Source organism: Stegodyphus dumicola, chromosome 12 (genome assembly GCF_044657685.1).
Source record: "Stegodyphus dumicola isolate Sdum_Otavi_A_Nest chromosome 12, ASM4465768v1".
Classification (NCBI taxonomy): Eukaryota; Metazoa; Arthropoda; class Arachnida; order Araneae; family Eresidae; genus Stegodyphus; species Stegodyphus dumicola.
This window is the reverse complement of record NC_140779.1, coordinates 17,333,651-17,360,455: the sequence shown is the minus strand read 5'-3', so window position 1 is coordinate 17,360,455 and position 26,805 is coordinate 17,333,651. Positions and strand designations below refer to the sequence as shown.

The 26,805-nt window shown below is 34.0% G+C and overlaps 1 protein-coding gene across 2 annotated transcripts in view; it reads left to right on the top strand.

Moving 5' to 3' along the window:
- LOC118204623 (uncharacterized protein CG3556-like) overlaps nucleotides 1-26,805 on the top strand; it is a 34,609-nt gene that overhangs the window by 6,128 nt on the left and 1,676 nt on the right. Inside the window, exons 2-8 of one of the 2 annotated variants that reach the window (XM_085827502.1) lie at nucleotides 1,947-2,084; nucleotides 5,151-5,391; nucleotides 6,907-7,157; nucleotides 7,930-8,090; nucleotides 14,530-14,725; nucleotides 16,085-16,259; nucleotides 23,182-23,324. In XM_085827502.1, coding sequence (XP_085683628.1) covers nucleotides 1,947-2,084; nucleotides 5,151-5,391; nucleotides 6,907-7,157; nucleotides 7,930-8,090; nucleotides 14,530-14,725; nucleotides 16,085-16,259; nucleotides 23,182-23,324 — 1,305 coding nt within the window. The remainder of the gene's footprint in view (nucleotides 1-1,946; nucleotides 2,085-5,150; nucleotides 5,392-6,906; nucleotides 7,158-7,929; nucleotides 8,091-14,529; nucleotides 14,726-16,084; nucleotides 16,260-23,181; nucleotides 23,325-26,805) is intronic. The other variant, XM_085827503.1, reaches the window with a different exon arrangement.

The window sequence follows — 26,805 nt, the reverse complement described above, 5'->3', positions numbered from 1 at the left end:
AAATATAGTGAATTTTAGAGAACGCATTTATTCTATTGTGGTTTATGCGCTATCGACGAAGTAGATTTAATTCAGTTCAATAAGTTAAAATGAAATGCAGGAAAAAGAGCGTATAATTTAACATTCCGTACGATGAAGTCATGTGTACACATCAGATTTTTTATATTTGAAAGAACATAAATAATATGCTCAGTGCCATTGTTCGGAGCGTACAGAAGTCTCAATATTACACATTCAACATCTGCATTATAGAGTTTTACTTCAAATGCCTTGGACGTATGTATGAAATGTTCACCCAAAATTTACACAAAAAGTTATTACATAAAAAGTTCCTATGTTTGAAATAAATATGTAAATAATATTTTCAGTCAATTAAAAATAATTACAGTTTAAATAATCAGATATACGATTAAAGACTAAAGGTAATGTAAGTAAAAATATGAAAGCAAAAATAGTGTGACTAAACGAATAGTTCTATTAAAAAAGGAAAAAAAAAGTTCTATTTCAAACACGTGGTTTAAGATGGCGAAATATCGTTGTTGCCATACAGAAGAAACGAAACTGTAATGTATTACGTCATCCAAGATGACAGCATCCACATCCTTTCCGAGAATCACGTGATTCCAAGACGATGATATTTTGGAGTGCTAGGCTATATCCCTTTCCTGTGACATAATCTTAGCCGCTAGAGTACTGTAACCTACTAGTACTGACTCTAGCCTGAGGTCGATTTATGAAGATAAATTTAATTTTTGTTTTATGAAAACGGCATTAAAATTCTTATTAAATCATATGTGAACTTGACACGGAAAGGAAAATTAAAGTGAAGAGGAAAAAACCTTTTGTAAAATAAAAAGAGAAAAAGAAATTTAAATTGTGAAAACATATTACTTTTATAAAATCTATTACTTTTGCAAGTTAAACGCAGGGCAAAAGAATGTAAAACTTAAAAATGGGAGGAAAAAAAGAAAATCTTATGTTTGTATATAAAACATATGGAGTGAAAATTAGTACATTTAATTTAACGGCGAGAAGAAAAGAAAAATACTTAAATTATGTTTGTAAGATAAAGAAAGGAGAAATTTAAAATATCTTAACCTAAAATAGAAACAAAATAAATTTAAAGTTATGAATTCATTCATTATGTTCGAGGATGTTCAAAGGTCTGAGCAAGATGGAACAGAATTCCCTATGTGCAATCCATCAGCCTCATGCTGGTTTCCGCTGCACAAAGATGAACAAAGAGAATAGATACGATCGGATAGATAAGATCAAATAATATGATTCATGAGATAAAAGCACGGCTTTTGTTATCGTCCAGGTTTCCCATGCCACAGATGGACAAATAATTGAAATTTACAGGTAAATAGATGAACTTTTTCATTAAATATATTAATCATTAAGTCAAATAGTATAATCAATTAAAAATAATGGTTAATAACTTGTTCAGGATCCACGAGAACCAATCAAAAAGCGCTATGGATAAGACTACTACTCTCTTGCGGTCGTGGCTGAACTAAAAAGAATGTTCTAGAAATTCTAACATGTATCTGCAATCAGGATGCGAATTTAGTATGACATCAAAGCAGCGGGGAGTTCTATGTCAATCGATAAACGTGTACATGAAACCGGATTACTACACAAAAAGGATGAAACATGTGTCTGACATAACAATAGCAAGATAATACGAAGTGATAATGCGGGATGACGTCACGAACAGGATGCAACGCACCCGTGCTTGAGCCACGTGGTTGATGACGTAGCAACCCTTCCGTGCTACTTCGTAAATTCTCTGCCCCCTCTGCGCCTCAGGAGGCACGCCCTCTGGGATCCCACGGATCCCTGATCCCTGTGGCGTAGAACCCCCATATTCTATCTACTCTTTTTATTAAACGTTCATGAAAATCTCTTACAAATATTTATTAGTATGTTATATTTCTAAACAGATGGAGAGTGCCCCCAAAACAACTTCTTTTATTGTGGCGAAAGTTTCGATTATAATTCTTATGCTAAATGTATTCTTAAAGTATGGGTTTGCGATGGAATGAAAGACTGTCCCAATGGAGAAGAAGAAAATAATTGCCGTATGTATGGGATCAATAATGTTAAATATTCTGTGTTAACGATAATTGCGTAATATTTTCGATTTTTTTTTTGAAATATAATATATTTATACATAAATGTATCAGCTTATGCTTTTAAATTTAAATTGCAAGTTTAAATTTTCATTCTACTATTTTAAATCAAATTTTAATCTTCATTTATTTTGCTATTCACCCAGTCCATTGAAAATATTTTTATGACACATTGACGTTTTACTTATTTTCATTGCAATTTAACTATATGTTTTAATCCATTATTTCTATAGTTAACAAACTTAAGGTTTATTCATTGGCCTTTTTCATTAATTTCTTTGTTTTTTCACGAATTCTTTTTAAATAACACGGAATTAATGCGTGAAAGTTTTAAATCGCTTTATGCAAAACTTCTTGCAATACAAAATGATACAAATATAAATAGATAGCTCTGAGAATATCTGAAGAAGAGCTTTAACGATGACCTTGCAGTAAAGATTAAATATAAATTCGAAAATGGTTTTGCGAAAGTATACACATACCGTAGGAATACAACCGTAGAAACATATACCGTAGGAACCAACACATACCGTAGGAATTTTGCCATGTAAAATGTTTTTTGATTTTTCATGTATCAAAAATACATCTCCTTCACCACTGTCAGAAAATTAATTTTCTACCTTTCCAAAACTTGAAAAATATATTTATGCATTCTTCTATCTAGAATTAGAGGATGTTTTACATGTTTTATAAATTAAACAAGAAAATGTTTATAAATACTCATTTTTGAATAAAAGTAGTTTTATAGATTTCTAAATAAAACTAAATGCTTATCAGCTAAACAAAAGGCTGCCAGCATTCGTCTTTCTCCTGAAACACTTAACGTCATTAAGAAGAATATATGACCATGTTAATATCGAAATATGCATTCTGTTGCACATTTCGGGTTTCAAGAAGGACCCCACATCAACACTAGTTTTGTGATTGCTAAAGCCACAGGTTTTCCGCTGAAAAACTCACACTACCGAGATTAGAATTAATAAGTGCAGTAATTGCTCTTTACCTGAAAAATGTATTCAAAGGGAGTTATGTTTCACTTCAGACAGACTCCTCTGTTTGTACAGGATAAAATGATGGCAAAGGACTGGACACCATTTGTGTCTAATAGAGTAGTTGAAATAAAGAAATATGCCGATATCGAAAACTTTAATCATTGCAAAAGTAACGGAAGGAAAAATTATAATAAAGGCTGAAATTATAAATTTCTGGTTAATTTAAATGGATTTTTCCAAATTTTGCCTAACACTGAGATTGTATTGAAACATTTCATTGAGACAGAAATGTCATAAATTGTTGACACCTTTATCTTGCTTTTCTTTCCATTCGAGAAGAAGAACGTCATCTTTTCTACAGATTACTATGTCACCTTTCTTCATTCTTGATGTTTTGTTTTCAGATTTTGTGCTAAACCTCTTTTCACCTTAAGAGTTCGACAGATTGAAGTTTTGCCTTTTAGTTAGTAAGCCAACAGTGAGTACTGTTAAAATAATTGCTCTTATAGATTTGGTGCCAAGGACCAATATAACGATCAAGAATTGAAAGAGTAGTTACTTCTAAATTCTTTTGTTAACCAGTGTCAATCTATATCCTGCAGATATAGATTCTTCAGTGTTAATGTATATCCTGCAGATATAGATTCACCAGTGTCAATCTATATCCTGCAGATATAGCCTGTGCCACTCTAGTACACCAGTCTAACATGTAAACCATACTTTATAATCTTTGCAGGATTGTACCTTGCAAACCTGAGGCGTCATTTCTATGGACTCATCCGTCGCCCAAATACAACTGCTGCTTTCATTTGCATACTATCCTGAATTTATGAAAGAAATAATACTTAATAAATAAATGAATGTTGAAGAGTCCTTTCGAACCTTTACTATTCAACACATAGTGAACTTTTAAGAGTTTTTTCGAGCCCGTTATTATCATTAACGAAACGGAATGACAATATTTGTTTAAATATATTGAAGCTCATAGCTTATGAAAATACAGGACTAACTATGACAGTATCTGTGGACTAATAATCTTTCCAGCTATTCTTTCCTGTTTGCCGCATTAGAAGAATTGGGCAAAGAGATTTCTGCATGTCTTCTTATGTAACAAAAGATTACATGAGTGGTGTAGGTGATGTATGTTTCACTAAGGTTTGATCATGATAAGTAGGCATCTTCTTGCAGATTATTTCAAACAAGTCACCCAAACATCAATCTAGTCACACCGGCTATAGAGTCACACTAAGATAGAAGTATAATGACCGGAGGATGAACTTCAAACATATTTGAGTGTCGTGAAATATGAATTTCATATCAATAATTGTCGTCTTCATGACAAAACAAATCATTCTCTAGAACAGAATCTCCTTCATTGTTAATGTCGGAATCATTGACACCTTACTCTACTTTACGGGTCTAACCATGTCACTGTCACTAGAATAATTTTTATTACTATGAAAACGTCCCTTTACATAGTTATCCGAATTTCAGTTTCGTATCAGTATCGTTCATTTCCTTCCGTTTTCTGAAAGTGGCCATGTCTAAAAAGATGAATACATTGAAGACGATGATAGCGATTTTTCCAATTACCAAAATGTAATCAAAAGCGGTAAATATGCAAAACTCTAAATAAATAAATTAATTAACTTTAAAAAATATTTAAAATAAAGACAATCGAATTGAATACATTGACTACTGATGAGAACGCCTATATTGACAACGTAGATACAATATATCAAAGGCATACCAAACATGACTAAACTCGAAATCTGTTTACAATGTATTAAATTAGAAAAATTCAAAATAACTGCATGTATTCCTGCAGCAAATCATAAGACAGAGCAGATACTGCTTCCTGTAATACAATGCTAAATAACGCCAATGTATCAGAAATTTTAATTTTTATTCTTTCCTTGGTTGTGACCATATTTTCAAGTTTCAGAGCAGTGAATTTAAAGCAAAAATTTTTAATGCTTTTAATAGTTCATTTTCTTTCGATAAATGCTAATATTTCTTTTAGCAACTGAGTATGATAAAAGAATACAAGAAATAAATGCTTCAAAGAAAAGGGCCATTAATTACCTTTTGGCGCAGTCAAAGCTCAATTCCTCAATAGGAAAATGGGGTCCGGAACTGAACAGAATAGCTGTTGCTTTATACCTTGCTGCCGAACCAGAACAAAACTCATTTTCTCGTGTTCGTCAACAGCGAGACACCATTCCTTACGAACTCAGTCTCCAGTTCTTCTCAAGACTTGCTCTGTAAGTTGCAACTGAATAATTTTTATTTTGTCATATTCTTGGAAAAAAAAGAATATATGTATGAAATTTCCAAGACACACGAAATAGCACGAATTATAGTATACAATAGCATTCTGAAAATTCAAACAGCTCAGCGACTAAGTCCCTTCGGATTTTTTTATTCTCAGGTAGGATTATTAATGTAAGCATATGCATTTGGAATAAAACTACTTCAAATGGAATAAATTTCGAATAAACAAATGAAAATATTATCCAGTCGTTCTAACAATCAGTGTATCTTTCTAGATTACTTATGAGATGGTGTAAATGAAAAATATTTCAAGGTCACTTTTTGTCTGCTTTTCTTGGGAATGATTTTTCTACTAAAAAATATTTCAGTACAAAATATAATAAATTTAATCATCGCAGTGCGTCCGCAAAGTTATGGTGCACTTTTGATCGGTCACAGAAAAGCAACGAAACAAGATAGAAATGTGAAATCTTCACCAAACAAAAGAAAAACTCTTAAAGTTAGTATACCAATTCAATGCAGTTTGATGTGGGCTCCATTCATGCCGTCACAGTCTACTACGCAAATAGAAATGGTTCTATCGCGTTATCATGCATCAAGTCATACCACACGTTCACTTTAGGGCTGGTACCCTACGCGTACCCTACGCGGGCATGATGATTTTCAGCATCCCATATTCGGATGTTATGGCAATGAAGATGTCCACTAACAGGAAATGTCGCCTCATCGCTAAACACAAACTTCTGAGAAATCGGTTATCACTGTCGACCTCATGAAGCATATCTGTAGTAAACCCAAATCGTCATCACCTGTGTGCACACATACTTGCACATAAAACTACGGAAACTCGGAGAGTTTTCCTTTTGTTTGGTGAAGATTTTACATTTCCATCTTATTTTGTTGTTTTCCTATGACCGATCAAAAGTGCACCATGACTTTACGGACGCACTATATTACTAAGCATTCTGGACATATTAAAATAAGTATTTGTGCTCAAGTATATTTTATAATTTGTTGACTAACACAAAATAAATAATACGTTACAGTAATTTGGTTTTAGAAATGTCATTACAGCAAAAATACGTAATACGATTTTCTATCCTTTACAGCGTATATATTCGCATTGTATTTGAACTCTTAGAAGGTTAAAATATTAAAATCATCTGCATAAGTTTCTTGGTGATTTATTTTATGACAGCAAATATAAAATTTCTCAAAATTTATCGAAAATTATTGAAATTTTTCCACAACTGAGCAAGAATTTCATCTGAAAGTACAAGTAGTTATTTTTTTCGCTTTCTCATTACATGCACACTGTGTGGTACAACACTATGTAACTATGTGAAGGAACAATAAAAAGGAAACATTGGATGCATTTAAAAAATTATTTAGAGTAAAAAATATCATTCCATATTTATTTTAAACTTTACGTAAAAAGTAAATCAGTTTACTGTATATTAATAATTCAGAAAATTTAAATACTTATTTATACATTACTGTTTTAGGAAAAAAATTGAAGATGTTTCAAATACGGAATTGGCTGCATTCATTAATGCTTTCCTCGTGTCTTGCATTAATCCCAGAAAGTTCTACGTAGTAGACCTGGTGACGGAGCTAAGAAAGCGCGTCGATTCACAGAATTCCACAAATCCGTTCGCAATAATCGCTCTCTGCAATGCCGGAGAACATATCTCTTCCCAAGATGTCGAGAAGCTTACCGAGATGTTTTGGAGCAAACAGCGGGAGTTCTGGACAGGTACACATTTTAGATATTTATTTATTAGTACAGGAAAGATAATATCAAATAAATGAACATTTGAGTCATAGAATACTACTAAATAAATAACCACAACTACTAACAAAAATTAACAAGTCTTTTCACTCTTTCTTTTTTCACCCGTATCGGCGAGCTCAGTTTTTTTATTCTCATAAATAAGTTAAAAATATGTAAATCAAAATTATAATTTAAATTAGCAATAGTATTTAATTCGCTCTCTCTCTCTATTCTGAAAATAGCAATGCCGTTTTCTGCACTGCGTCATTTCTACATCAGTTATTATCATATGACTTGCATAACTCTAATGACCAAATTTGCATAACGCTGATTTGCATAACGCTAATTCGGAACCTGAACTCAAAATTTCGAGAAGAAAAACTTTCTCTTGATAAGCAACTTAAAGCGAAGCCTTTCTCCTGCCGAGCTTCCATATTGGGTAACTGCGCACTCGTATTTGTATTTTTGTTATCGTCGCTGCTCTGCTCCTATCGCCACAATATCAAAAATATAAATATTCTTGAATAGTCCCGATTAGAGAGCCAAGTAAATTATGGCTGCTAATGTAAACTGAAATAAAGATGAATATTTAATCTGCCTCGAATGCTAAATTTGCTGTATATTAGGGACTCTATGTTCAACGTTCTACGCCGTCAACATTGCTACGTCTCTTTCATCAGACACAGACGTATATACATACATATAATTTATAGTAATAGGTGAAGTAATTACTGCATGCATGTTTATTTTGCAGATACGCAAGCCCTTATTGTAATGGCATTATCCTGCGCTGCCTTACAGCCTAACAGTAACTTCGACATGGGTGAGATCAAAGACATGACACTCGAATTGAAACAGCGCCAATTTAGAAATGGAACTGTGGAAAATGTTAAGACGACTGCATTAGTCCTTCAGGTGAGAAGCATTCATAACAAAGATTAGTGATCCAAAGAACTTTCCCCTTCCTTAAGACTAAAACGTTCGTTTATTTCTTTACTAATCCTTTAAGCCTAAGATACAGAAAGATGTTCTATTGCTATAAAATGCAGTAGTATTGCATTGCCCTATGATTGATTCAGTAATTATAACTTGCCATTCTTCCTGTTTTGCGAAACTTGGTGTAAGTATATTATCTTGTTGTAGAAATATGTTAATGTCTACATAAATGATGAAAAAACCTCATTAAGTAAAATCGTCTCGGAGAAAACAATGCAAGGAAACCATAATTACAAACGTAGTCGTGGTAGAAAAAATATTCGGGAAAATCGCATCTAAAAAATCGCAAAACGTGTGGTCAGTGATCATCACGTCGTAAAAAAATATCACGGTAAAAAATAAAGCAAGCACAAAACATCGAATGGGAAAAACATTGCAGAAGTATGAATGCGTCTAAGATGCTCAGAATAGTATGAAAGGTATTTTGAACTTTTGTGGATGTAGTCGTCTTATAGAATTGCTTTGCCATAAACAAATAGACCAGTCGAATTGGCGTAAATAGGTCAATCGGTAACTATGTATGAATTTTACTTAAATAGGGCCATGGGCTAAAGAAATATTTGTTCTGAAGAAAATAATATAATGTTCATACATGTCAAACCGAAGCTTTAACAAATGTCTTACGGAAGGCAATTATTTCGGTGCCTATGGTTTAATAAAATTTAACAACTCTTGAACCCATGACTTTATTTTTTATCACGTAAAATTTCTCCAAAGCAAACTATTACTTCTTTTTATTCATTGCTATACGTCTTACTGAAAGTCTGCCTCATTGATTCCACGAGTATAAACATTTTCCAACTCAGCCGATAAGCCTTTTCAAACTGAGCCAACATTTAAATTACTTCTTCTTTCGAAGTTTTTGGTCAAGTTTGCAATAATCATATACTTTCCTTGTTGATCTGGGTCTGTGACGGATGAGCTTCTTCAGTAATGAACATGCTCAAGTAATCTCTGCAAACGCACCGATTGTCAGCTCCTTGCTGTGTGAGTTCAACAACTCGCTGATGTAAAAATTATCATCTTCGAAATCTAATCGCTTGGCAAGATTGACAACTTCTGTTACGTGAGTGTTTTTGTTCAGTTTATGACGTCCTCATCTCGCTTTTGGAAAAGAAATTGAATTTTGTTGTCTACATACTATTCAAGAATTTTGGGGAAGTTCCATTCTTAAGATTTTAAAACAATTCTTAATACATTTAAAACACTAAATTATATCCAAAGAAACCTTTAAAAGTCAGTTGATTGTTTGGCTTCATACGGAGATAGTCAGACGACCATCTCGTGGAATAAGCTTGAATATTTTGATAGCTATTTCGTTCAATCGGTTGAATCAAGCCTCTTGAGCTTGCAATTCAAGAGAACAACTTTTATGCATAAGGAAATAATCAGTTGAAGTGGCAAGAGAATGACTTCAGGTAAAAATGCCATGAAAACAACCAATCTCAAAAAAACGAAAGCTGTCATCCAAGTTTTAAAACGTGATTTTCAAATCACTGACAAAACTTACTTTTTAATATTATTTGTATTCTGTAGCCAACTTACTTCATCCCAGCCTGTAGTGTCTAAGGAAAACAAGACGCAATCTCTTATCTATGCTTAGGGTTCGAGCTCAGCTTTTTGCTGTGCGGTGTAGTTTCTTGCAGGTAGTAAATTTGCTGCTGTGTGCTTCTCTAAGTTCGAAATATTTTACCTTCCCTAAATTCTGCCACTGGACCACATGGCAGGCTACTACTCTGGTGGCGGCCCTATCTGTACTTGTCGCATTTCTTCTTTCGCGATGCTGTAGCAATTACAACGACTTTTAAATCGGTTGAACCATTCGTTTACTAGCTGTAAAGATTTCCTCTTTGGGAGACTGTCTAGCTTCTTCTCTCAACCTCTAAAAAATCAGCTTAATTTGATGACGTCTTCTGACTGACTGGACAAACTCTGTCTTAAGAACTATTTCAAAATAAGGAAGTGTCATAAAGTTTTCATTATAAATCTGTAATAATTTTTTGGTGATGAACGGAATAATACGTTGTGTGATTACTTATTACCAGTTCATTAATAGTATTGAGATTTAGTAAACATCTTAATTTAGTTTTTCGGAAATATTTGCTATTTTAAAAAATGGTCGTTTTGGGAAGGTAATCGAAATCGGTTCATTTCAAATGAAGAGAAAATTTAAAACACAGTTTTTCCCTGTTATGAATATTAAATGTTTAAATCGAAATTACTCATACTCATTTTTTAAACTAAGTGCTTTGTTTGTATTTTACATCAGTAGTTTTAATTCACTGTTTTTACCAATTCCATAATATATTTTTGAGTAATCACAGAACGTATTGTTCCGTTCACACCCAAAAATCATTACTGATTTCTAATGAAAACTTTATGACACTTCATTATTTTGAAATAGTTCTTAAGAAAGAGTTTGTCCAGTCAATCAGAAGATGGTGTGTCGTCAAACTAAGCTGATTTTTTACAGGTTGAGAGAAGAAGCTAGACAGTCACCCAAAGAGGAAAACTTTACAGCTAGTAAACGAATGGTTCAACCGATTTAAAACTCGTTGTAATTGCTACAGCATCGCGAAAGAAGAGATGCAACAAGTGCAGATAGGACCGCCGCCAGAGTAGTAGCCTGCCATGTGGTCCAGTGGCAGAATTTAGGGAAGGTAAAATGTTTCCAACTTAGAGAAGCACACAGCAGCAAATTTAATACCTGCAAGAAACTACACCGCACGGCAAAAAGCTTACCTCGGACCCTAAGCGTAGATAAGAGATTGCGTCCTGTTTTCCTTAGACACTACAGGCTGGGATGAAGTAAGTTGGCTACAGAATACAAATAATATTAAAAAGTAAGTTTTGTCAGTGATTTGAAAATCACGTTTTAAAGCTTGGGTGACAGCTTTCGTTTTTATAAGATTGGTTGTTTTCATGGCATTTTCACCTGAAGTCATTCTCTTGCCACTTCAACTGATTATTTCCTCAGGCATGAAAGTTGTTCTCTTGAATTGCAAGCACAAGAGGCTTGATTCAACCGATTGAACGAAATAGCTATCAAAATATTCAAGCTTATTCCACGAGATGGTCGTCTGACTATCTCCGTATGAAGCCAAACAATCAACTGACATTTAAAGGTTTCTTTGGATATAATTTAGTGTTTTAAATGTATTAAGAATTGTTTTAAAATCTTAAGAATGGAACATCCCCGAAATTCTTGAATAGTATGTAGAAGACAAAATTCAATTTCTTTTTTCAAAAGCGAGATGAGAACGTCATAAACTGATCAAAACCACTCACGTAACAGAAGTTGTCAATCTTGCCATGCGATTAGGTTTCGAAGATGATAATTTTTACATCAGCGAGTTGTTGAACTCACACAGCAAGGAGCTGACAATCGGTGCGTTGCAGAGATTGCTTGAGCATGTTCAATACTGCTCATCCGTCACAGACCCAGATCAACCAGAAAAAGATATGATTATTGCAAACTTGACTAAAACCTTCGGAAGAAGTATTTTAAATGTTGACTCAGTCGGAAAAGGCTTATCGGCTCAGTTGACAATGTTTATACTCGTTGAATCAATGAGGCAGACCTTGAGTAAGACGTAAAGCAATGAATAAAAAGAAGTAATATTTTGCTATGGAGAAAATTTAAGTGATATAAAATAAAGTCATGGAATCAAGAGTTGTTAAATTTTATGAAACCACAGGCACCGAAATAACTACCTTCCGTAAGACATTTATTACAACTTTGCTTTGACATCTATGAGCATTATATTATTTTCTTCAGAACCAATATTTCTTTAGCCCATAGCCCTATTTAACTAAAATTCTTACACAGTTGCCGACCTACCTATTTACTCCAATATTATAGCAAAGCATTCAAGGGCTATTAGCCTACGAATAGTTATGCCTTCGTGGGAGACGTTCAAGGAAAACTGCCTTACATATACATTAGACATGAGGAAGGCCAGGAGAATGCCCATGCAGCCAGCCCATTCGGCGGGACTGAAATCTCGAACCAAACTACCAGTGTTTAGGGACTTTACCGCTGGGCCGCTTGTGAACCTCGCGTGAATTTGAGTTATTCGATTTTCATGGGTCCTGCCTATTACTTATCTTTCAGGTATTGCTGATCATTATCACGTTTTTGAGGTCACCTGACGCCTGTGCTACTGTAGCAATAAACTTCTACAAAAAAGAAGGGTGTCCGCCGATAACATCGCGGCAAAAACATCGCGGACGAAAACGTCGCGGAGAAAACAACGCAAGGCGAATACGTCGTGCTACAAAACATCGTGGGAGAAAACATCGCAGTTCTAAAACATCATGGTACAAAATATCGTTGTCGAAAATAAAGCGCTTCAAAAACTTCGCAATTTAAAAACATCGTCGTCGAAAATAAAGCGCTTCAAAAACTTGGCAATTTAAAAACATCGTCGACGAAAATATCGTGATAAAAAATAAAGTATCTACAAATCATCGCATGACGATAGCATCGCAGACATGCTTTTTTCAGGCTTTAGTAACTGTAAATGGATATTCCCATAATGAGTTGTGAGCGCAAGATGGAAAGAAGGATAATTTTTACTTTCACATTTTTTATTAACTAATAAATTTTTACTGAGAAAATAAGAAGGAAACTTAAGCACAGAAAATTATTGCAACTTATAGCACTTAATAAAATTTTAAATTGACATAGTTAATTAAGAAACGCCATTAATAAATCATTTTTATGAAGTTTTTACTGGTAATTTTTCATGAAAAGTATAATCTATAAGTTGCATTTAATTTTCTATTCTTAAGTTTCCTTCTTACATTCTCAGCAAAAATTTATTAATTAATAAAAAAATATGAAAGTAAAAATTATCCTTTTTTACATCTTGCGCTCACAAATCATTATGGGAATTTCCATTTACAGTTACTATAGCCTGCAAAAAAGCATGTCTGCGATGTTATCGTCATGCGATGATTTGTAGATACTTTATTTTTTACCACGATACTTTCGACGACAATGTTTTTAAACTGCAAAGTTTTTGAACCGCTTTATTTTCGACAAAGATGTTTTGTACCACGATGTTTTAGAACTGCGATGTTTTCTCTTTGCGATGTTTTCTCCCACGATGTTTTGTAGCACGACGTTTTCGCCTTGCGTTATTTTCTCCTCGACGTTTTCCGCCGCGGTGTTTTTGCCGCGATGTTTTCGGCTGTAACCAAAAGAAGACTTAAAAAAGTCGTCCTGCTGACCACAAAAATAAAATTTAGAAGAGGAATCTTTTTTTAAAGCATGAGGTATTGGAAAATTAAGCTTAAAAATATGAGCTACTTAGTATTACCTGCAATAAAAACTGATTTTTTATGATAACAAAACAAAGGAATTGTTTCCAGTTTCCTTTCGTTTCAAAGAAACTGCTTCAATATGATATCAGATTAAAAAAAAAAAAATTATAATATAATTTTATGCTCTGCATAATATGTTAACATGTTTTTTAATAATTTAAATCATTCTGATATTGTATTTAAGGAAACATTTTCCGTAAAGTATTTCTTTCCTCTCTATACAAATTGTTTGCAACTTCGCTTTAAAATTAGCCGCTTGTTTTAAAGATCTCAGATGTGTTAAATTAAGAAATATGTACTATAGAATAATAAAAAAATTAGTAAATATTAAAAAAAGAAACATTTTAATGAGTTTTCAATACACTGCAGTTCAATTATCACAATTAGCATTTCTTTTAAGGAATTAGCTTCTTTTAAAGGAATTTTATTACGTAAAGTTTTTTAATGGCTGTTATATTATCGTCTATAGCAGAACATAAAATAACCTTTAATACATGTTGAATAAGGCTATCATCCTGATTGAGGATTGTTTGAAGTTTAGCTGAGGTATTATTGGCAGTATGAAAAGCATTTGTACATAAACCGTTGCCGTCAAATAGTGGCTTTTAGTGTTGTCACTGATTCTCGGTGACCTCTCTGTACCATTGACTTCTGGTAACATGAAAATGATGTAATAAAAAGGTGCAGTTCTTTTCATCATTTTTGAATAATGTAATAAAAATGACAGAGTTTCTGCAGGATTGTACAACGAATTAAACTGGAAATGAAGAAATTACTGAAAATTTTAATTTAGGTTAAGGAAAAAGCTATATGTGAATATGTACATTACTGCATGACTGGCATAAAATCCAACGCTTATCTTTTTCTAAGATTAGGAATAATATTGATCTGAAATAATCACAATGTAACGCTAGATTTTTACACTGATGGATTAAAAGTGCTCATGTATTAAGGATTCCCAAACAATGTTGTTTAATGGATATAATTGGCGCCATCAAATGATTCAACGAAACTTTATTGTCATTTCTAGGCCTTATCTGCTTCAGAAACGGAGGACGACAATGAAAATTTCGACAAAGAAAAAGCCATGAAACAGCTTCTTGCAAGTCAGGAATCGGATGGTTCCTTTGGAAATGTTGTGAACACTTACTATGTTCTACCACTTCTTAATAACAGAAGTTTGGTGAATATCAGCAACAAGCATTGCCAAGATTTCGAAATGGATGGTAAACTATTTATTGTCTATTAGTAACAGTTAGTAAACTAGATGGCAATTACTTGGTAAAAGGGTAAATCACATAAATTTGATTTTAAGATAAGCACGCCATTGTAAAATTATAAATTAAGCAGAAAAGCAAGTTCAGATTGGAGCAATTTTGAATACCACTTCATTGTTTCGAGAGCGATCAGACATAACTGCAAATTCTTCAGAGGCAAAAATATTTGGCTTCTTTGCGATTAAAGACATATTTCTGATTGCTCTAAAATTTGGTAGAGTTTTATTCAAAATATACGCCAATTGAAAACCATATATATATATTTTTTCGTGTGCGTACGAGCGCGTGTGTGTGTATGTGTCTGATTTTAAACTTTTACAGAAACTATAGTTATCTAATTTGTAAACATTATAAATTTCATTGAATGAATTTTGTACCCTGGAAAAAATATAAATTGTTATTACTTCACATGCAGGACATTTGTATTCTCATATGTCAGTAATCCAGGCGAATAATACACAGCTACCACTTTTTTCAATAAGCTAAAATTTTCCTACAATTTATTAACTTGAAATGGAATAATAGCATAAAAATTTCTCCTTTATTTTTTGATAACACTGTTTTGAGGAATTCGATTTAAATATATAATTTTATATTTCATATCCTAAATTTATAAGGATTTATTCATATACTAGAATGTCCATGGCCAAGATCCCATCTTAAGATGCAACTAAAAATACATTTAAAAAAGCATGGCAACACTGGTGGGTTTTGTCCGAATAGGGCAGTCGCACGAACGGTCTATATCCAAGCATAAACTCCACAGCAAACTTCGTCAGTAATCAAATAGCATGGATGATCTCAGGGCATGGCCCTTTTTCCACATGCTTCTACAAGAGAAATCTCGCACATTCACACCTATGCGTATGTGGGGAGAGAAGCGATCCAAAGCATTACCTATTCACATTAATCCATAACAAGTCTGCACCTGAGAAAATCAAGACTAGAACAAGATGTCATTCCGTACGTCAAATGCACAAACAGTAATAGCCATATGAGGAAGCGCATTATCCAAATATATTCTGACATCAAGGGTCTAGAACTCTTCAACACAAGTGATCCCACCCAAATCATTATGCAAAGATTCGGCACCTCGGCACCAGAATGGTGCCTCGGGCTCCAGGAAGACGGTGCTACTATGCATAGCTTGTGTAAGGGACCTATACCTACTTAATCAGGGTAAATAATAAGTGGCCCTGCACATATAGCTAACCTAACCTCACCTAATATATAGAGACTTTAATCCTTCCTATTGTGCCTGAAATATTTCAATTGCTTTTTCAACTTGATTAATTTCTTTACGTGCAGAGAAAAGAAGCCTCTGGAATTTAGTGAATCAACCTGGCCCAAAATGGCACATTCAGTATTCTATTTGGATAGGAGAAAATAGGGACTTGGAAAGGAATCTCGGGCTGAGGGTGCCGACCAACATCTCCCTCTACGCCATTATGGAAACGGCAGCTGAAGTAGATTCCAAATTCAGGTATTAATTTATGGTTTATTTACATGTAAGAAATGCAGCTATTTAGGAATAAGTTTGTCTAGAAACTAAAGCATTTTAAGCAAAATTTCATCTGACGGCCCATTTAATGCATGAAACTGCACATTTAATCTAAACTGAACTGAAATTCAATGGATCTTTATTTTAAAAGAAATGGTGAATTGCAAAAATTACTTTCAACTGTTAATGGTAATACTTGAATTTTATGTAGTGTTGACGCGAGTTCTTAAACTGACTCCAAAGCATTTAGGAGATTATTTTCAAATTGAGTCAAAAGAATAACTTTAATATAAAATTTTTATATTTGAGGATGTAATTCAAATTTAATTTCCCGATTTCAAGGAATGCTTAAATAAAAACTATTGTTTCTATATCTCAGATGCACTGACGACATAATATCTTCTTTCAAGGTGACAGTAACAGTGATGCTCTTTTGACAAAAGTACTTTATCGGATCTCTTCACTGTGTAAAATTTACCACTATTCTTTTCTTCCTTTATTATTTTAAACAATTTCAAATAAAAGCAGTTTAAAATATTCTATTAGCGTAAGAAAAAAAAGCTGAGATTTTAATGGTTGCCTAAAAGGATTTGTTAAGATTTTTCTACGCTCTACATCAGCTGGCACTTTACCAGTCTGCTGTTGCATTTCTTTTTACAATTTCAGTTTCATTATTTAAGCAACATTTGCTTCGTACTTAAACATTCAGCAGCCGAATTACAGATAGTTTAAAAGCAGCATGTGTTTAGAATTCCCGATAAAGTGTTAACTGTTGGCCTACATTTTTGCATTTTTTTCAGCAATGTACGGATTTCTTAGTAAGATGGCTTGCGATTTTTTTTTTTTTTTTTTTTTTTGTCGTTAGCTTTTTGTGTGTTAAATTTATTAAGCATCGTGTTCTACATACCTAAGTTACATAAAATTCAGTTATAGCAAGATCACAAAATAATTAAAAACTGCATATCTTTGGAATTTCCTATACACAGATTCACGCTGGATATGATAATGTTTTAATCAGTACAGCGTAAGGCCGACCAGCGGCTGAGGGTAGTTCCGGCCGAGCCGCTGAACACTGGTAGTTCCAGTCCCGGCGAATGGCTGGCTGCATGGGCGTTTTCGTGGTTATCCCCATGTGTAACGTGGATACGAGCCAGTTTCCTTTAAAAAGACTTCCACGCGGCATTCCTCCCTTTCCATATAGTGCCTAAGGGCGGAGCACGTAATAAGCGAAAAAAAAAATCAGTACAGCGTCGGTTTCAAATGGTTGCGAATGTGAGTTTTATTTATTTATTTTTAACTAGTAATTTATTTTGTCTTTCCTATTACTCTCTTTTACCCCAAGTAAAATGTAAATGAAATAGCGAGAGTTTATTCAGAGTAAGGTAGACGAAAGTGCTATTTAAGCAAGAGTTTCGGACGTTAGGTTTTAGAGCGTGTCTGCCTATTCCAGGGCACGGTGTACTGTGATTACTAGGGACTTGCTTTAGCAGCGCTAATTGCTCTAGCCATTGAGCTTTGTCTAGCCGGTTTACGCCAAATCAGAGCGCGTTAAAGAATCGTTTCCTGCGCGTTGAAGTATTCTTTGAGCTGTTATCCTACCACACCATGAAATTATTATTGTTACGTGGTTCTCTTAAGCTAGAAGTGCTTGCCTCATTGTAACCCAAGGTGGGTCATTTATTACTTTATTGTGTTAGAATCAAAGAGTCTTATACACCCTTCTTCTGATTTCTGTCTTGTCTCACAAGGCTAGAAGATATTTCTTCAATAGTCCTTTTTAAAGTCTAATTTGGGACATTAAATGTTCGCAGAGACATAGACTTTACAAGTTTGTGAAAAATTCAATGAAGTTTTGTAAACTATGCAACATAATTCAGAAGTCAAACAACTAAAATCAGCGTTATATTTTCAAACTTTTACAGGACTAGTTTCGCTGGTTTTACCGAACCACCATCCTCAGCTGCAAAAACGCAAATGCACATGATGGGATATAATGATCAAATAGGATAAGAAAGCCTCGACAGAAAATAAGCTAGTGGCGCCATCTGTTCATGAAACCAGAACAAAAACATTATTTCTTTAAAGGCCGAAGGCAAAGATGGAGTGGAATTAGGATCGCTAACTAGAACAGAAAGATTGTTTGGCCAATGCAAATTAAACCACACTGGCAAGGAGTCCTATAAATACCCCAGAAATTCATATCCGGAATGGGGTCCTTGAGTATGGAACTCGGAATTTTATTGATGGGAGAATAAACGACTCGAAAGTTAAATTTATGGGAAATATGTGCAACTGCAGCTAATTGATGGAAAGAAGGGAAGGACAACAGAATTTTTATAATCTCCTAAAACAAGAGTGTGCATTTTAGTGTGTTGAGATGAGAATTTTTTAACTGCTTGATTAATAATGCTGGATGAAAATCCCCTGCCAATAGCTATTGCTTTTAAATAATTAAGTTCTTCATCAAGGGATAGTTTGGAGGAGCAAACTTGAAGAGCACGGAAAAGATAGGAATAAAATGAAGCTAACTTTTCTTTAGTCGGACGACATGATTTAAAGTGTCGTAGAAAGAAAACCGATGTAGGTTTACGGTAAACCTTCATCGGTTTTTTAACTGCTTGATTAGTAATGTATTAATAATGTACAAAAGAATTCAATAGAGTTTGTAAAAAAGGTTAAAACCATTTCTCCTAGAAATTTACTCATAGTTCTTTTTGAAGTAAAATCATTATTCACCAATGTTCCAGTGGAGAGTGCATTTAGATGTCTAGAAACCAGACTTCGCGATTTCATTTCTCTTGCATCGAAATTGATAAGCTAATTTCTCTCACTCAACTCTGTTTGAAACAAACACATTTTGTTTTCCAAAATAAATATTACAAGCAAACTGAGGGATTAGCCATGGGAAGCCCCCTCAGTCCCATCCTGGCTGATATCTACATGCACTATTTTGAATCAAAATTGTTTGAAACTTTAAACTTCCTGGCATGGTTCCGCTACGTTGACGATACTTTTACCCTGTTTGAAGGTAATAAAGATGATTTAAATAAAGTTCTTTCAACAATGAATTATACTGATCCTGCCATTCATTTCACTTTTGAAATTGAGGCTTGGAATTTTCTTCCGTTTCTCCACATTCTGGTCACACGTAACACATCCAACTTCAGTACTACGGTTTACCGTAAACCTTCATCGGTTTGCCTTCCACCACACTTTAAATCATGTCATCCGACTAAACAAAAGTTAGCTTCATTTTATACCTATGTTTTCCGTGGTCTTCACGTTTGCTCTTCCAAACTAGCCCTTGATGAAGAACTAAATTATTTAAAAGCAATAGCTATTGACAGGGGCTTTTCACCCAACATTATTAATCAAGCAGTTAAAAAATTCTCATCTCAACACACTTAAAGGCACACTCTTGTTTTAGTAGATTATAAAAATTCTATTGTCATTCCCTTCTTTCCATCAATTAGCTATAAAGTTGCACATATTTTGCAGGAATTTAACTTTCGGGTTGTTTATCAATAAAATTCCGAGTTCCATACTCAAGAACCCAATTCCAAATATGAATTCCTGGGGTATTTATAGGATTCCTTTTCAGTGTGGTTTAATTTACATTGGCCAAACTAAGAGAGCTTTAAAATTTCGCGTCAAGGAACATGAGGCACATGTTAGAAAAAAGGAAACACAGAAGTCTTCTGTTGCTCAACATTGTTGGTCCGAAAATCATACTTTCAATTTTTCTGCTGTCAAAATTATACAAAAAACATCTTCCATTGGAGAACTGGATTTTCTAGAGGCATTTCACATTCAAAAAATATTTCTGTTCTAGTTAGCGATCCTAATTCCAATCCATCTTTGCCTTCGGCCTTTAAAGAAATTATGTTTTAGTTCTGGTTTCATGAATAGATGGCGCCACTAGCTTTTTTTCTGTCGAGGTTTCTTATCTTATCTGATCATTATATCCTATCCCGTTCATTTGCGTTTTTGCAGCTGAGGATGGTGGTTCGGTAAAGCCATCGGTAAAACTTATTTTTTACTTGATTTTTTAGGTTTTCATGCCAAAGGATAGAAGATGATCCTAGGCCTTTGCTACGGAAAGTATATGCAAACTGAAATTTATTGTAACGTTTCAGGGAATGATATCACCCTGATAATACGGTAGGAAGTCGCAGAACAGCATTTTCAATAGCAATGTCATATATCATTTTAAAAACATTTTAAAACACAGACAAGTTCCAAGTGGAAAGTATTTTAATAAGACTGAGGAACGATGGCTTTTAAACAGAGCCGAGTGGCGCTAAGAAACAGAGAAAAAAAATCTGATATGGCCAGCACATGACTTCTTGCCATTTCCATGTTAAGACAGATAATTCGCGGAATGACAACGAGATTCAAGTAAACTATCACTTCCGGTTGATCATTTGTAAATTAATATAATTTGTTTATAAACTTTATGGCTCAATGATAAATACTACTAACTATTTATTATTCTGCTCTCCCGTACAATGGCCTATGATAACTATACAGTCTCATGCCCACATCCATTCTCATGCTTTGATTTGAAAGTAACGCATCAATCGTAGTATATCCTCTGATCATGTAGTGTTTCGGATCCACCATCAATTTTTAAAAAATTTTTAAAGCACAAAATTTTAAAAGCAGTATATCTTTTGAATTCCAGATAGGTTATTAAGTGCTGTCATTACATGTCTTATTATGTCTGTTTTATTATTTCTTTAAAAATAATGAGTAGCAATTGACATGCAGATTTTAATAGTATAGATTCTTTCTATATCTCATCAAAGAACAGCGTTATTTATTTTGGCTATTGCAGATGATTTCTTGTCTTTAACTGTACATTGTCTTTAAAGCCGTGTATAGAAAAGATTGATTTTTAGTAACTACTAGAAAGCTATTCAGTTAAGAATGGCTCTTTTCTTAGCTTAGAGAGATGGAAATGTAAAACTTTAGTTCTTTCTTTCAAATCCTTAGTCTCGTTTGTACGTAGAACCTACCTTTTCCACGGCAAGAAATCCTCCTAATAGCTTTTATTCTCAGAATCGCATAAAAGAGATGAATTGAAGTTCCTCAGGCAGATCTTCTGTCTTTAAATAGAGATTCTGCTCTAAGAAAACGTTTAAAAGATTTTACTTGATCTACTAAAAGTTGAATAGTCCAAAACCCTAAAAGATGTAAAGCGAACTATTGCTATGTGTGAAAGGAAATACAGAAACTCGGAAAGCTTTAAAATAAAACTTTTTATTTAAACATGAGCTTTGAACATCAGTGCACATCCTTGTGCCAATAAATTAGCCACAACTCATGGTGATACAACTAACGCGGAAGGCTATTCTAAGTCGAAAATCTACCGTATCTAAGATCTACCGTATATACCCGCGTATAAGTCCAGATATTTTGTTAAAAAAAAAAAAAGACTTCAAAGTGGGGGGTCGACTTATACGCGGGGCCATAAAAACTTAAAAGAATCGGAAGTTCAAAAATTTCTTTATATAATGCAGTTGTTTTCTTCCCGCACTCAAATTGGACGACTTATCAAATAAGTCACTTACTTGAAGTAATTTCGTGACTTAAATTATGTGACGAACTAATCACAGAGTTTCATACTTTAACTAGAGTAAGTTTCGATTAAACCAAAGAATTTTCGGCCCCCGAACAACCGATCAATATCGAGCAATAAAACAGTTTCGCCAACACGCCAAGAAAAGAGAAATGCAGATAGTTTTTATGTACGTACAAGTCTTTATAATAGTTATTGTTCATTCATGAAATACTTTTGTTAACAGGCGTACACGTCAAAATTTAAAAAAATAGCCCACGCAATAACTGAGCACTTTTGAATATTTCTTTTAACTTTTAAAAAGGGGAAATGCAGATAGATTTTACGTACGCGAATCTTTATGTACGAAACATATGTATGATGACGAGCCATTGACGACAGAAGAGTTCTATTTTGTTTATTTACCAAGGTATTTTTTATCGTATATTTACTTTTTTTTTCTCAGATGATTTTGAATATATGTAGTACTTAAAAAAAAATTTCCAAGTTCTTCGATCGATTTCGGAAGTGGGGGGTCGACTTATACGCGGGTTTCTTATTTTCTACGAATTTTTTATGTCGAAGTGGGGGGGTCGACTTATGAGCGGTATCGACTTATACGCGGGTATATACGGTATTTTTCTATATGAAGAGCATTATATCTATATCTATGACTGACTCAAAGCAAGATTATATTAAACATTTACTTACACTATGTACAGTTAATCAGAAATCTGCATATGGAAAATTGTAAAAAATCAAAGGATAAGACTAACACGCCCTTGTCGTCTAGCATCTAACATCTAATTAACTTTTACTTCAGGTGAGGGCGCTCCTATCGCCGTATGACATCATATTTGTCTACAAAAACTAAAGATACAGTCAATTTCAATTAAAAACGTAGGCTGGTAGCATACACGATTAAATTTAATTTTAGGTTTCCTCAGAATTACTAATTGGGGTATAAAATTCAAATGTGGGCAACATTAACAAAAAGCCGAATGATTACCAACTTATCAGAGCTGGAAGGAACTAGCGTAAGGTAAAACTGGCGCAAGGTACCGTAAAAGGCGGAAACGTGCTCTACCTTATCATTCAAAAACCTCTGTTTAAATATTATTTAATTGATTTACATTCTGGGGAGGAAGTGGAAAGTAGATGTTATAGTAAAGGCTGAAATTATAAAAAAGTGGTTAGTTTCAAATAATAAACTTGCACATTAAAAAAATTATTTATGGAATGATTCATTAATTTTATGCCTTTAATCTCCATTTACCTCTTACTAGGAATGCAAAACGTTTTCAGATCATATTTTCTCCTTACAGTACTCTCATTTTTTTGCAGTTTCCAGTACAATGTGAGAAATAAAAAGCCCTACATCTTCTCGCTATACGTTTTGCAGGATGATCCCGAAAAACAAAAGTACTGGCTTCCCTTTTTCGTAAAAAAAGAAAACGATGAAATCAAGTATCTTCCAATTACAAAGAGTAAGTACAAAAGTGAAACTAAAGACCAAACTGCAATTTATATTGTTTCTTGCTTTGTAGTTTTGTATCTAAAAAATCCAAAGTTTTACTTCATAGAATAAAGATCAATATTTTAAATCAATTAGTTAGTCGTAAAAAAGCTTTGAAGGTTGACATATTCTTTAGTAAACATTTTACATAGAAAATATTGTTAGCAAATATGTGTCGCTTTGTCATGCTCATTAGTTAGACCATTGTTCCATTAAGCCATTTAAGATTTATGTTCTTAATTTAGATCTCAAAATTATTTCACATACCGCATAGATACAATAATTATATTTTGACACAAAATCGGACTTTTTCTGAAATGACATGCCGATCTTTTGCCATATTTCGATTCTACTACTCAAATTATCTCCAAATATTAAATTTTATAAAATTTGGTGAAAAACTTATCCAGAAATTGAAATATTTATCTTGGTGCACTTTTTTCAATTTGCGGCAAGAAATGTTCGCGAAATTTTTAATTTGTAGCAAGCTACTTTCCTTTCCCTTTTTTCAATGTGCTTCAGCGAAAAAAAGGGTGCATTGTTCATTACCTCAAATAATTTTTAACAATATTCGTAAAGCACCTTTGTCGTTATATAACTAATAAACTAATATGGCAAATTTCTTAATGCGTCAGTATATAAATTCACGTTTTCACGTATATCGTTGGAAATTTTGAATGAAAATATGTTAGGTATACTTCTACTTTAAGGTGATGGTAAAAATATTATAGTTTGTGTTTCAAAATTTTTTTTTAAATTACTAAATATAAATTTTAAAAACAAACCAGAAACCAGCTGCGAATTTTATGTGTATTGAACATAAATTCGAATTGTGTAAAAAGGAATCAAGTAAGTTTAATAAAAAATGAGATTTTAATAAATATGTACCAAATTCAATTAACATTGAGCAGTTAAAATTTTGAGAGCTAATTTTTTTAAATTTAGTCTCGCGATATTTGCAAAATTTAGCTCTTTTCAGAATTTGAGTATTAGGATCGAAATATGGAAAACAATCTGTAGGTCATTTCAGAAGAGTCTGATTGTGTGTCAGAATACCTATATTATGTTGGATAAAACGCTATACTTAAATCTAATATATATCCTAAATCTCACTTTCAGTACATGAAAGGTGCAAGGTAAATTCCGTTAGGCCCAGTAGAACGGGAGATATAGAACTGGCCTTTCTTCTTTATTTGTGGGGTAGAGGCGCAAGGTATACCTAGGTACCCAACAGAAATCTGTAATATGGACTCAAGTTACAATTTCTAGATTAAATATAATTCCTAAGATTAAATATATAAATACCATTACTTAATGCAAAAATACAGAAAGAACACATACGTATCAATCTGTGTTCGAGACGTGAATGAGCATTAGGAACATAAATTCATGCTGCCTTTTTCACGTGAGATTTCGGAATCCGATAAGTCTCGTGGTTTGCTAGTGCGATGCCTCGAGTTCGTCCACGAATTACCTATCACCACCTATAACAAACGGGGAGAGATTGAGTTCTTGAATTCAGAGGTGTAGATTCATCACTCCTGCAGATATCCGCGCCTTTAGGCCAAATGTCAGCATTACTCAATATTGTGTTTGCTACGAGTTGCGAGAACGGTGTCGTATATGGCGACCGAGAACGGTGTCGGATATGGCGACAAGTGGTGGCCAGAAACTAACTTTCCGCTTGGACGGATCATAGAATTAGATGAATGGCGGTTTATAATGTTTAATGTACTGTGAATGAATTTGGAAGTCATGTACTAAACTCAGGATGTCCAACATTATATTCATAATCCCTCGGAAGGTTGTGGTACGTTACTGAGCTACGAGCCAGACGACTAGCGACGGTCACTTCTTATGCTGAATATCAAATGGACAATGGAGCGTAGTTAGCACAATAATCCTGTTAATGATGTAACTTCTACTTCCTTCCTATCTGCGGCGCGGTGGGGGGGGGAATCGTTACTAGCCCCAAATTTCTTCTTTCGACCTACTATTGTAACTTGCTCGTGAACTTGTATTGTGTTTATTATAACAACAATGCTTGATGTTCGATGGACAAAATCCATCGAACTTGCAATCAGCAATAATTTTCAGTTTCATTTTTAATAATTTGTACTTTTTTAACGCGCTTGAACGAAGTAAAGGAAAAATTGTACTGTGGTTAAAGGGGCGTATCTTTGTGATACTATAGTTATAATCTGATTAAGTTTTATATTAAACCCTTACCAAACTTTTGAAATATGACAATATGCAAATGAAGATGAAACGTTGAACCATGAGTATTTTTCTTGAATTTAAGCCACTGCGAGATGCCAGATTTCTTTCGAAAGCTTATCAAACAAAGACTGTGACAATGCCACAAAGTAATTTTAAAATAGGAATTTTGAATTGTTTTCTTACATTTTTCCATTATTTAAATATTAGGGTCTTTTCCATTTGTTATTATAACACAACATACGTTAAATGATTTTCTGTAACAAAATATATGCGCCAGTTTGATATTCCACACTAGAAAACGAAATGAGCTCATTTCGATTGTGGTAACCAGGAGCTCACCAGTGATAAGCAGTTAAGATATCTTCAAATGATTCACGGCCCGCTCGCCGCCGAGCAGAAAAGTCGATGGACCTCACTAACTCAACGTAATTTCGATTCCAGGCGAATGGACTGGCTGCATTAAGAGCTTTCCTTAAGCAGATAGCTTTCGCGTGCCTTGATGGAATATGATCAACCAAACAAATCGACTACGGTAAAACGTTTTCTAAACATAAGAAATGTATCTCTTAGTTTTGTTTCTTCAGTATACAACAAAATAGAATGACACACTGTAGAGACATTAGGTATTTTTTCGAAGCAGGAAAGATGAAAAATTAACGCCTTCGCTGGGAATCGAATGACGCACTTCTGGAATACCGGCCCAATGTGCTGACCACTGCAACACGAAGGCAGGCTAGGAAGGCGTGGGAAATACCTTATACACTCACCTTTTTAAAGGGCGAATGGGGTTTTTAGGGTAACATATCGCCAAATCCTGGGTGTAGAAAATACTCATCCAACACCCTTTTTTATTTCGGTCGCCACTGTAGAGACATTAGGTATTTTTTATAATTATATGGATCCCTGAGGGGTTCCATTTGCGTTCAAAAGTCTTATGAAAGAAATACCTCCCTTTGCGGGGAAGCACGAAGAAGCGTTCAATTCATGGAAAGTGTCCCCACCAGAAGTCGACCGAAGTCGCGAGCTCTCCGTCGCTCTTCCTTCAGAGGGCCCCACCAGGATATCGTACCTGCGAGGCGGTCCACCAACTGTGGCGGTACTCATTAAACCTAGCATCGGACCCGAAAGTCCAACACCTCCCTCTTGTCGTCAATCTGCGACCGGGAAAATATACTATTCACTTCGATGTGGGTACGAGACCACTTGGGATTTCAAAAATAAGCATTCAAAGT